Source organism: Alosa sapidissima, chromosome 24 (assembly GCF_018492685.1).
Source record: "Alosa sapidissima isolate fAloSap1 chromosome 24, fAloSap1.pri, whole genome shotgun sequence".
NCBI classification, from domain to species: Eukaryota; Metazoa; Chordata; class Actinopteri; order Clupeiformes; family Clupeidae; genus Alosa; species Alosa sapidissima.
Genome location: NC_055980.1, coordinates 5664036 through 5677001, shown reverse-complemented (window position 1 = coordinate 5677001; position 12966 = coordinate 5664036). Strand labels below are relative to the sequence as shown.

Below are 12966 nucleotides of genomic sequence, written 5' to 3'. Positions count from 1 at the left end.
TTCAGATTTATGTTTTTCTTTACATTGCAATACCGGCATCATCATTGTTATTGCACTATTGTTAACATGAATTCACTCAATGCCCCATATGAGACAATGAGGACTGATATACCACAAGAACTACCCTTCACACACACACACACACACACACACACACACACACACACACACACAGTACATAAATAGCTTCTGTATAATCTTTATAATCACTATTGCTATCATACAGTATAGATCGCTACCCTTATTTTGTCTTAGTACATCTTTTACATTCAGCAGAGATATTGTCTGAAAATTGAGGAAAAAAGTCAGTTAATTAACTTATGTTAAAGAAGCCCTATGCAACAATTTTAGCAAAAATGACCTTAATTATGCAGCTTGAGAGTCGTTCTGATGGTTCTACAACACTTTCTGGGTTGTTTGGTGGGTGCTTCGTCTCATCCTATCGCTTCTCCGCGGAAAAAACGAATATGCAACTTTCTGAACCCGGACCGGGTAAATCCGGATGTGACTCAGCGGAAGTATCCAATCGGATACTAGCAATAGTCAGATTGTAGTTTCTAAGAAGACTGCAAAACGGACGCCGACTTGGCTTTGTTGCTGTTGAAATTGTAAGTAGCCTACCCTTAGGTGAACTTCGTTTTTGTAAGGTGGTTTGATAGCTCTTGAACAATGTGTTTGCTCGACAGTTTTATTGTGAGCCCTGCATGTGTTTAGCTTGGTTTCTTGATGGCGAGCTCGCTAGCTAGTGGGGGTTTAGCGTAGCAGTCACTTGCTACCGAAGCTGAAGGGGGAGCTATGTCGTGAAAAATGCGAGCCCAAATCCGGCGAAAACCCAGAAACAGCGAAGGAATAACCAGACCTGCATAGGGCTTCTTTAATAGTGTGGGTTGCTCCTTTTATTTTGCCTTTTTTTAAAATATGAATCAATGTTGCACAGCACCACACAACTCAAAGCAGGAAGTCTCATTATTTTTGTACAATAAAGTGCATACGCCCCTTCAAAATTACTCATCAACTTTCATCTTTGGCTGCTTAAAAAAAAATGTATGCAATAGATAATGCTCCACTGCACATCAGGGACCTCAGGGTTTATTTATTGACTTCTTATCTAAGCTCTCTCATATATTTTGCATTTTTCACCTTCTCTCTCTTTTTTCGGACAAATCTGCACAGATGTTTGTGACTTCTCTGTGCTGAAATCACTGGTTGAATAGTGCAGGAAGGCCCTCTGATGCCCCTGTTGTCACGTTTGAGGACATCTGTTCTCATATGAGCTAAGGGTCTGAGAATCTGTAAATGGTGCCCCACTACAGGTGGATGAGAGCTGGCCAATAGGAAAACAGGAGGGTGAGTGAGAGAGCGAAAGAGAGATAGATAGATAGATAGAGAGAGTGAGAGAGAAAGAGAGAGAGACAGACAGAAAGAGAGAAATCACCATGATACCCTACACCTGAATTTCGGTGAGTGGGTGCAACTCTGGTGACAGGTGTGATTTCCCTCTCTAAATGTAATAGTGTCCTACCTGAAGACCTGGAGCACAGGTCAGCTGGAGCTAAATTAGCTCCTACTTGTTTACCCTTATGTGAAATGTAATAATTTTTTTTTTCATGTTATGGATATGAAAGAGAGACTGGTTACAGTTACCATTGATTACAGTTACAAACTGTATGTACATACAATGCGTACAGTATAGTTCACATACAGTAAGCCTATATTACTGTATCTTATATGTCTCTCTTATATTATATTTATAGTGAGTTCTATTCCATTTACTTATGCAGTGCTTTTCACATGTAAGCATTTCAAGGTGCTTTGCAAGAAACACTTTAAATGAGCTATATTAGCTACATTAATCACATAAATGAATGCTACTGGCACATAGTGTAGTCAAACACTGGCTCTCTCATGGTTTGTTAGACAGAGAGACAGAGAGGGAGACTTCCTGTGAGTTGATGTTGCTGTACCGTACTCTATGACAATGGCCACCATCCATTCGATTCAATTTAGCTACGTATATACAGTATTTATGGACATTTACTGTAGACCATATGCATGTATATTGCTAGTATCTGCACAGTTGAGTAACTGTAAATATGTAAAGCACATACATTTTCATAAAATATGGCATATGCAATAAAAGACTATTGTAGCATATTGTACATGATCGTGAATAGTGAACGATTCAGTAGTAAGTATATACTGTATATCATATATTTCAAGGGCACAAACACGATCATCTTCCTCTGTGTGTCACTTGAAGGCCTCAGTAGCTATGGTTGACTTTCCTATCTTTTCTTTTACTTGATTTTACTTTTAATGGGTGTTGCCGTGGGGGTTCCAGTGGCAGAGGAGCACGTGCCGAGGGGCCCAGAGATGGCGGCATTTTTGCTGCACAGGTCGGCAAGCTCCAGCAGGCTGAGGTCCAGGGCGCGGGTGAACACGGCGGAGCTGGTCTCCGTGCTCTCGCGGAAGCTGGACACGCAGAAGAGGATGTGGTCGGCCTGAGGGTTGTAGCAGGCGCCGTAGCCGTTGGGGACCACTGGACCATAGCAGCAGAACATGTCCATGGTGGTGGGCACCTGGAGGGATGGGAGGCAGAAGGAAGAAGAAGAAGAAGAAGAAGAAGAAGAAAAAGAAGAAGAAGAAGAAGAATGGCGTTAGAAGAGGGAAGAGTGTGAGGGGAGCTGTGGTGAAAGTGTGCCCCGATGCCCACATGGACCCGTGTTTGATGCCCATCCGTGGTTATTTACCAAACCCACCCCACTCTGCCAACTGAAGCTAGGTATTAAAAGTTTTAAAATATTGAATATGCTCAATTTAACATAATTCGTTTTTTTTTTCTGGGAAAGGTCCTAATGCACCCCCCTCTAATTGTAACAGTAGAGAACTGTGCAGTAAGTAAGTTATGTCAATCTCCGTCCCGACACCTCCCAACCGTCCCCCTACCAGCTCCTCCAACCCCAGCACGAATAATAGATTATCCAAACGTGACAGCACAACGAATTCTTGCAATGCCCGATACTGGGTTGGAAGAGCTGGTAGGGGGACTGTTGGTAAGTGTTCGTTACAGTCTTCTGTAATAAACTCCGGGTTCGCCAACTACGTTGTTGGTGCTTCGTTTTATGTGTAGGGACCCTGAGCAAGCTACTGACGAAGTTTGGTGTTGTTTTGAACAATATTACTGGTTAAAAAAATGCTATTTGGGAAGTGTTTCTCTCATGGCCGTTAGCTAATCCACTGTTTGCGATTTGGGGCTATAGCGCATATCTGAGCAGGCTTTGTAGTGGTTGATTAACGAAAAATACCGCCTCCACGGCTAATTTGATGTGTTTTAATGCAGAAAAACACCCTGGGGTCAATTTTCGCTGGAGTTACACTTTAAAGAACATTTATTTCACTCGTCTCGCTGGAGTGAACGCAGAATGTTGTTCTGTTGAAATAAATGAATTAGGCAGATGATCTGCGTCTCTGTTAACCGAAAGCTAGTTTTCCTAACATTAACGTGATAATTAATGTGTATGTTAACGTGAAATATGTCTCCAGGGTAAGTGTCAAGCAGTGAATTAAACGGACGGTTGCTAATTAAATAGCAAACATCCTGACTTACATCCTCATATGCACATCTCATTTCCAAATAATAGCCTACAGACACAGTTACTCTCCTTCTTAAAGTGAAAGGCACTTAAAGGGACACCAGGCAACGTTTTCGTGTTAATTAATCATCTTCGTAAGTTGGTATATGGTTAAATGACTCATTACAGGGCGAATGAAGACTCTCGCCCGCCCCTACTGCCTGTAAGAAGAATATCCCACTTGCAAGTTCGGTGTATCCTACCCGCCGACCGAAGCAGGATCAGTTTACATCCTGCATACAGCACAGAGGCAATCTAACGAAACTCTAGCGATTGTTGCAAACGTGTGTATAATGGCAGAGCCTGTGAAGAAGCAGCGAAAACCCTTGACGGAAGATGCAAAGAAAAGGAAAAGAGCTTCAGACCGAGCGAGGGGGAGTTTCGTAGAGAAAAAGCATCAAGCTTGCCTGGTGTCCCTTTAATTAGACTCACACCCCACTAATACAATGTAATCATGACATTAAAGGTAGGTGTTAAAAAAGATTACAAATATGAAATATTTAAATGACAAAATATTTTAGGTTACTTGTAATTATGAACTCCAAAATATATGAACTCCAATAAATATGAATAAAATATTATAATACTGCTCTGGACAACGGTTGCTGAGTGACATTGGAATGAGTTGATGGTCATATTCAAAATTAAGAGACCACTGTAAATTTGAATATGACCGTCAACTGATTCCAATGTCACTTGGGAACCGTAGGATGACATCAGAAAAATGTACAGTGGTCTCTATTTTTTCCAGAGCTGTATATATATATATATATATATATATATATATATATATATATATATATATATATATATATATATAGCCTGTGTGATTGGGATGTGGATTGCTTCATTTTGATTACATTTATAATGAGTATACTATATGGTATATAAGATTGTAGTGTTAAAATGTAGGCTAATAGAGGCAAGAAGAATGCCAAGAAAATGCTTCCTGCATGACCCATTCCGAATGAATTGTCTCGGATATAATAAATACAACACATTGTGCTTGGCAAGAAAGTTGGCAATACTACTTTCACACAAGTGATGGCACCCCTGCATACCTGACTGGTGGAGAGGATGAACTGATTGCTCAGCGGGTAGGTCTCATCCTCGAAGAGGTCGAGCCTGTCCATGCCGAGTTCCTGAGCGATCTCTCGGAGGCCAAGCAAATGATTGTCTATGCCATTCCCTGTAATTGCCTTCAAACATTACTCACAGTCAATTACAGATGATTGCACACAAGTAAAGGCCTTTGCACACTGAATATGTATTTTTCATGCAAAATTGGCGGATGATTGGAAAATAAATATAACCTCACACTGTGTCAATTACGGAGTGCACCAAAACTTAAAGGAACCGTTTGTAAGATTGTGGCCAAAACTGTTCCTGCAATCACTTTCAAAATACTGTAGAGCGGTGTATCCCCTCCCCCTCCACCCTGACTGGCAGAGCTGGCAACCCGGATGCCGAAACGCTACTGACTTCGTGATTAGTAGATAGGTGGAGGGTGGCGCATCAGGCCAAACATAACATGACAACATCAACATCAGTTGAGGGCTGCAACTTCACTTTTTAAATGACAATATCCTGGTCAGACAACTGTTGTCAGTTATATAAGTATTTGAAATGAACATGATTTCTTAATGTCTAGTGACATATCAGGGCCATTTTATGATGAATTGAAATACATTTCTTACATACGGTTCCTTTAATCAAAACAGTTTTCTGTCATGAGCTCTCTCTCTGCCTGGTAACACGTGCTGATTGAAGTCTGATGACCTCCACCTGTTCCTGCTCTGCTCTGCCTCACCCTCGTTACCTACCAGCTGCACTGCATTCACCACTCATCATGCCCTCTATATAAAGCCTTGCTTTTCAGTCCACACTTGTCAGATCGTCTGCAACCAGCACCAGTTACCTGCCTGTTTTTGAAAACGCCTCTGACTCTTTGCCTGTGATCCCGGACCCGCTCGACTACTTCTGTGTTCTCCAGCCCCGGTAATCTTGACCTGCCTTCCGTCCCTCTTCTACGAATACCGCCTAGTCCTTGACTGTACTGCTGCTTCGTTTCAATTGCTGTTGTGTGTGTGTTTCCCCCAGGACTTCCCGGATCATCCAGCTCCTGCCATCGCTGTTCGGCTACTGGGGGAACACACACACGCAGACTCTTGGAACTCCTGTACCCCCCCCGGAACCCCTGTAACCCCCAACCCTTAAATAAACTTTTGAACGTGACGCTTTTGTGGTCCTCGTCCTGTTTGGTGTCTGACAGTACGATCTGACCAAACATGGACCCAGCGCACGGTCGAACCAGCATGGAAACCGACGAACCAGAACCACCCACCGCCATGCAACGCCTGGAAGAGACAGAGAGAGAGGTAAACCGCAACACTGCTGACATTGCCTCCCTACTTCAAGCCGGCTTGAGCCAGCGTCAGCAGTTCCAGCAGCAACAGCAACAACTTGCAATGATCATTCAACTTCTCACCAACCTTTCTCCTCTGCCTGCTCCCACCGGCCCAGCCCCAGCCAGCCTGCTCACCGGCCCAGCACCCGAGTCTCCTGCCCAGTCCACTGCTACCGTGGCTGCCGGAGCCCCAGAACCCAGGATCGGCAATCCAGAGCGGTTCAGCGGCGACCCAACCCAGGTACGGGCGTTCCTGACGAGCTGCCGTGTCCAGTTTACCCTGCAACCCAGGACTTTTGCCACTGAAGGGGCGAGGGTCGGTTACGTGATCACTCACCTGACGGGCCGAGCTCGACTCTGGGGAACGGCGGAGTTCGAGCGCCAGACCCCAGCATGTGCAACCTTCAACCTATTCGCAGAGGAGATGCTCAAGGTATTCGATTTGGAATCCACAATAGCCGAGGCATCTCGGATCCTGATGAGTATTCGCCAAGGCAGAAGGACTGTTGCGGATTACTCCATTGACTTTCGAACTGTGGCAAGTCGGAGCTCCTGGAACATGGAAGCATTGGTGGATGCTTTCCTCCACAGCCTGGCGGACTACATAAAGGACGAGCTGGTTTCCCATGATCAACCCCCCACTCTTGATGAAGCCATTGCTCTGGCTGTCCGCATCGACCGCAGGATCCAGGCCCGCCGTCATGAGAAAGGGCGCCAGAGTCCATCCACCAGCACACGGAGTGTCCCAACTGCCCTTCTGTCCGCACCTGCCACACCATCTAGCCAGCCGGACCAGTCTGAACCGATGGAGATCGGCCGCACCTCCCTAACCCCTGCAGAGCGCCAGCGACGCATCACCTCCAACTTGTGCCTGTACTGTGGTGGTGATGGTCATCGAGTCGCCACCTGTCCAGCAAAAGCCGGAGCTCACCAGATGTAGGAGGAATCCGGATGAGCTCAATGAACATTCAGCCCTCCATCAGCCGTAAACCCCTCATCCAAGTCTGTCTTCACCTGTCTGATTCCACCCACACCCTGGCAGCCCTGGTGGACTCTGGCGCAGAAGCAAACATTATTGACACAGGACTTGCTCGTCAGCTGGGCTTGGAAAGCCATCGCTTGTCCACTCCTGTTCCAGCCCGGGCCCTGGACGGTCACGTAATTGGCACAGTTACCAGCATCACAGCCCCCATCTCAATGATGGTGTCAGGAAACCACCGAGAGACCATCCGCTTCCACCTGCTCAGCTCTCCAGGCCAACCCCTAATCCTGGGCTACCCTTGGCTCCGTCTCCACAATCCTCACCTCGATTGGGCCTCCGGAACTGTGAAAGAGTGGGGAAATGCCTGCCACCTGACCTGTTTGCGTGCTGCCTCGCTGCCCCCCGGCTCAGTACCCCCCAGCACTGCCCCCGACATTTCTAATGTCCCTGAATGTTACCATGGCCTCCGAGAGGTGTTCAACAAGACCAAAGCCACATCTCTGCCCCCACACCGTCCGTACGACTGTGCCATTGATCTCCTCCCTGGGACTGCTCCACCCAAAGGTCACCTCTACTCACTATCCCCTCCTGAAAGAAAAACTATGGAGGATTACATCAGGGACTCCCTGGCAGCTGGACTCATCCGCCCGTCTTCCTCTCCTGCTGGTGCCGGGTTCTTCTTTGTGGGAAAGAAAGATGGTTCTCTTCGCCCCTGCATTGATTATCGAGGTCTGAATGATGTCACAGTGAAGAACCGGTACCCTCTGCCTTTACTCACCTCTGCTTTTGAATTGCTCCAGGGATCCACTATTTTCACCAAACTGGACCTTAGAAATGCTTACCACCTAGTGCGAGTAAGGGAGGGTGACGAGTGGAAGACTGCATTCAACACCCACACCGGCCATTATGAGTACCTGGTAATGCCATTTGGCCTCACCAACGCCCCAGCGGTATTCCAGGCGCTGGTGAATGATGTGCTGCGGGACATGCTGAATAAATTCGTCTTCGTGTACCTGGACGACATCTTAATTTTCTCCAGAACTCTGTCCGAACACACCCGTCATGTCCAGCTGGTTCTTCGACGGCTCCTGGAGAACTCTCTCTATGTCAAGGCGGAGAAATGCGAGTTCCATGCTCAGACTGTGTCATTCCTGGGATACATCGTCGCTGAAGGCAATATCCAGATGGACCCCGCAAAGGTCTCGGCAGTTACCTCCTGGCCAGTTCCGGGGAATAGGAAGAAGCTGCAGCAATTCCTCGGTTTTGCCAATTTCTACCGGAAATTCATCCGGAACTACAGCTCCGTCGCCGCTCCCCTCACAGCTCTGACCAGCATCAAACACCCCTTTTTCTGGACCCCAGAGGCCAACGCAGCCTTTCATACCCTCAAGGCCCGGTTCACCACTGCCCCCATCCTCCAGATGCCGGATTCAGACCGGCAGTTCGTTGTCGAGGTGGATGCCTCAGACGTGGGAGTCGGGGCCATACTCTCTCAACGGGCAGAGGAGGACAACAAATTGCACCCCTGTGCATTTTTCTCTCGCCGGCTTTCACCTGCAGAGCGCAATTATGATGTTGGAAACCGTGAGCTGTTGGCTGTCAAGCTTGCCCTGGAGGAGTGGCGTCACTGGCTGGAGGGGTCCACAGTTCCGTTCCTGGTCTGGACCGATCACAAAAACCTCGAATACATCCGCAATGCCAAACGTCTTAACCCCAGACAGTCCCGCTGGGCCTTGTTTTTCACCAGATTCAACTTCACCCTGTCATACCGCCCAGGTTCTCGGAACACCAAGCCGGACGCTCTCTCCCGTCAGTTTCATAAGGATGACGTCCCTTCCCAGGAACCTGCATCAATTCTGCCCGATCCCTGCGTCGTAGCTGCCCTGACCTGGGATATCGAGGAGGAAATTCAAGAGGCCCTCCGTGACCATCCCAGTCCCAGTGCATGCCCAGTCGGTCGTCTCTTCGTCCCAGATAATTTGAGGTCCCGGGTCATACAGTGGGGACACAACTCCCGCCTTGCCTGCCACCCGGGCTCCGCCCGCACCTGCCATCTCCTTGCCCAGCGCTTCTGGTGGTCTTCTTTGAGAAGGGATGTCCGAGAATTCGTCCGTGCCTGCCCCACCTGCAATCAGAACAAGTCCTCCACTCGGCCCCCCGCTGGTTTACTCCAGCCCTTGCCTGTGCCCACACGACCCTGGTCCCACGTCTCCTTGGACTTTGTAACTGGCCTCCCACCATCAGGTGGGATGACTGTCATTCTCACTGTGGTTGACCGGTTCAGCAAGATGGCACACTTCATTCCCCTCCCTAAACTGCCATCTGCCAGAGAGACTGCCCAGGCTGTTCTTGATCATGTCTTCCGCCTACACGGGCTGCCCAGGGATGTTGTCTCTGACCGAGGCCCGCAATTTACCTCTACATTCTGGAAGGAGTTCTGCCGTCTTCTAGGGGCCACAGTGAGTCTCACCTCTGGGTTCCACCCCCAGTCCAATGGTCAATCCGAGCGGGCAAACCAGGAGCTGGAGAAGGCGCTGCGGTGCATGGTTTCTCGCAAACCCCAGGCTTGGGCACAACAACTGATGTGGATAGAGTATGCTCACAACTCCCTCACCTGCTCTGCCACTGGTATGTCACCTTTCCAGTGTGTGTATGGCTACCAGCCCCCCCTGTTCCCCAGCCAGGAAGGAGATGTGTCCTGCCCGTCTGCCCTCGCCTATGCCCGCCGTTGCCGTCGTACCTGGTCACAAGCTCGTGCCACGCTACTCAAGTCAGCTGTCAGCTATGCCACTGGGGCTAACCGCCGAAGATCGCCGGCACCCGCCTACCGTGTTGGCCAGAAGGTGTGGCTGTCAGCCAAGGATCTCCCACTGCGGGTGGAATCGCGTAAACTGGCACCTCGATTCCTCGGCCCGTTCCCTATCCAGAGGGTCATCAGCCCAACCGCAGTCCGGCTCCAGTTGCCAACCTCCATGAGGGTGCACCCTACTTTCCATGTTTCGAAAGTCAAGCCGACGCATGAAAGCCCGCTGGTCCCCGTGCCGCTTCCTCCTCCTCCTCCTCGCCTCGTTGACGGTGGGCTGGTGTACACCGTTCGACGCCTGCTTCGGTCCAGACGGCGAGGTAGGGGCCTCCAGTATCTCGTCGACTGGGAGGGCTATGGACCTGAGGAGAGAACCTGGGTGCCAGCCAGTCGGATTGTGGACCGGACACTCATCGCCGACTTCCACCGTCTGCATCCTGATCAACCTGCAATCCGTAGGGGCCGCCCCAGAGGGGTCCCTAACCGTCCTGCCCGCCCGGCTTCCTGTCATGTGCCTGACCCTGACCCTGTCTCGGTACCTGTCCCGTCTTCTGTCCACGACCCTCCAGCTCCCTCCGAGGATGAGGATGTTCACTCGGACCGCTCGGAGGAATTCTAGCCCTCCACCGGCTCCCCTCCGCCCTCCCGATGTGGTGTCACTCTTGGGGACTTCTGGGGCCGTCCCTTAGGGGGGGGGTTCTGTCATGAGCTCTCTCTCTGCCTGGTAACACGTGCTGATTGAAGTCTGATGACCTCCACCTGTTCCTGCTCTGCTCTGCCTCACCCTCGTTACCTACCAGCTGCACTGCATTCACCACTCATCATGCCCTCTATATAAAGCCTTGCTTTTCAGTCCACACTTGTCAGATCGTCTGCAACCAGCACCAGTTACCTGCCTGTTTTTGAAAACGCCTCTGACTCTTTGCCTGTGATCCCGGACCCGCTCGACTACTTCTGTGTTCTCCAGCCCCGGTAATCTTGACCTGCCTTCCGTCCCTCTTCTACGAATACCGCCTAGTCCTTGACTGTACTGCTGCTTCGTTTCAATTGCTGTTGTGTGTGTGTTTCCCCCAGGACTTCCCGGATCATCCAGCTCCTGCCATCGCTGTTCGGCTACTGGGGGAACACACACACGCAGACTCTTGGAACTCCTGTACCCCCCCCGGAACCCCTGTAACCCCCAACCCTTAAATAAACTTTTGAACGTGACGCTTTTGTGGTCCTCGTCCTGTTTGGTGTCTGACATTTTCGCAGCAGCTTTGCATTTATTGTATCTGTATAATGTCAGTGAAGCATTGCAGTGCTCTGGATTTGATGGACTGAAGTGTGCAAAGGTCTGCAGCATAGAATATCAAAACTAAAATATTAGCATGAGTTGCATGAGTTGAAATACTAGTGCCCTTTCAGTGACAAGTCTAGACAAGCACAGTAAAATAAGCCTTACGGCATTTATCTTGACTAGGTTACTTGACAAATTCATACTCAAGCTCTCTTATGTGTTGCAATAATGTGTTGCCAGTACTCAATATCTCAGGTTAACCTGACTGGTTGCCATTTGAAGCATCCAGTTCAATCCAATGGCTTTAGCACTGATGCGAGGATCAGAAACAGTGGTATACAGGACGTACCAAAACAGTGTAGTCGGTTTGAGCCTTGATGGCATCCCGCAACCGAGTCATCCTCACAGCATCCTGCAAGAGAAATATCAGACAGTTAGCTCTCTCTCTCTCTCTCTCTCTCTCTCTCTCTCTCTCTTTTTGTCTCTTTCCATATATATACTGTACATATATCATATGACACAGTGAATATATGTCTGGCTAGAGGTAAGGGGGAAGACAATGTTTGTTGTGTCTCTACGAGATAAACACACACACAGACACACGAGGAGCAGTCCCTGTGTAATTGTGCCTAAGTGAGAGGAATGACTGACTCACGGTGTGCATGTTCAGCTCGTCCGTCATGGACCTGACGAAGGCCAGGGCCTCGGGCGTGGCGGAGCGGATGTTGTCCACTCTGCCCTGGTGGAAGCGGCGGATGGAGGCACTCTCATAGGTGGGCACCGCCCGTGCATTACACCTACGAGGATGGAGTAAGAGAGAGGGTCATATGCCGTGTGATGAAATGTGAGTTGTGGCAAGGAAGAGAATGTTATAGCATGTTTATCACCCAGAGGGAAGAAATAATCTTTTCTGATTGGCTGGTAGGGTGGCTATTCATTCGGTATAACGGGACACCTATGAAGTAGATCTGGTAAAAAAGTTTAATCACCGTTCCATATCAATGCTCATTTGAATGGTAACTATAACAACCATAGTAAAGGACGGTTGAGCCTGGAAGCTGGCTTCGCAACAGTGGAATCAACTGTAAACAAGCTAACTGCCCACTGTTATCACTATCAGGACCAAAGAAAGTAGTACAACAAACTGAACAAGTCTGCTTCTTTTTTAACTAAACCGCTTGTGTCCTTTGCCTGCTATAAAGGCATGACTTTTGCCTATTTACATAGTGGCAACTGGGGGATAAGCGGGATAATGGCCTTTGAGGTGTCCTGATATACGGAATCAATGTGTTTTTTGCCTCTGCCTTGTCCATTAATTCCGTATATCTTGACACCTGCATAGCATGTAGCATCATGCTATAAGTATGGTAAAATGGGTAAGGAAGTATGCAGTGTATGAAGTACACAGTATGTTGGAAATGTGACAGGTACTGGGGGAGAGTGGGTTAAATGCAGAGTTTAGTATGCATATGAAGTATGCCGCAAATTGTAACTTACGGAGAGGAAAACTGAGTTACTACGCAGTATGGAAAAATGTGGGTTAAAGTTGAAGAAGAAATGTGTATGCAGTGTACGAAGTATAGTGAAAAGTGTGCCTCATGGTTATAAAGAATACTGCCATGCATACTCACTTATAAAAGGCCAGCTGCAGAGCCACTTGTATGTAGGCGTCCGGACTCATCCTCTGTTTCTTGATAAACTCTTTCCCATAAGATTTAAACGTGTGCACATCCATGTCCAGGTTTCTCACCAATCTATCAAAGAATGGCTATAGATTAGTCTATAGATTATTACAGCATACTAAACACCCTGTGCTCATTTGAATAGAACAGTGTGCATGCTGAAGGATGTCTGGCTCAACTA

General features: G+C 48.4%; 1 protein-coding gene across 1 annotated transcript in view; it reads right to left on the bottom strand.

Annotated features, from left to right (window-relative positions):
• Positions 1-1045: 1045 nt before the first annotated feature.
• LOC121700174 (choline O-acetyltransferase-like) overlaps positions 1046-12966 on the bottom strand; it is a 30988-nt gene continuing 19067 nt past the window's right edge. Inside the window, exons 11-15 of the mRNA XM_042082977.1 lie at positions 12735-12857; positions 11759-11900; positions 11453-11515; positions 4694-4831; positions 1046-2579 (exon numbers count right to left, since the gene is read on the bottom strand). Coding sequence (XP_041938911.1) covers positions 2298-2579; positions 4694-4831; positions 11453-11515; positions 11759-11900; positions 12735-12857 — 748 coding nt within the window. The 3' untranslated portion in view covers positions 1046-2297. The remainder of the gene's footprint in view (positions 2580-4693; positions 4832-11452; positions 11516-11758; positions 11901-12734; positions 12858-12966) is intronic.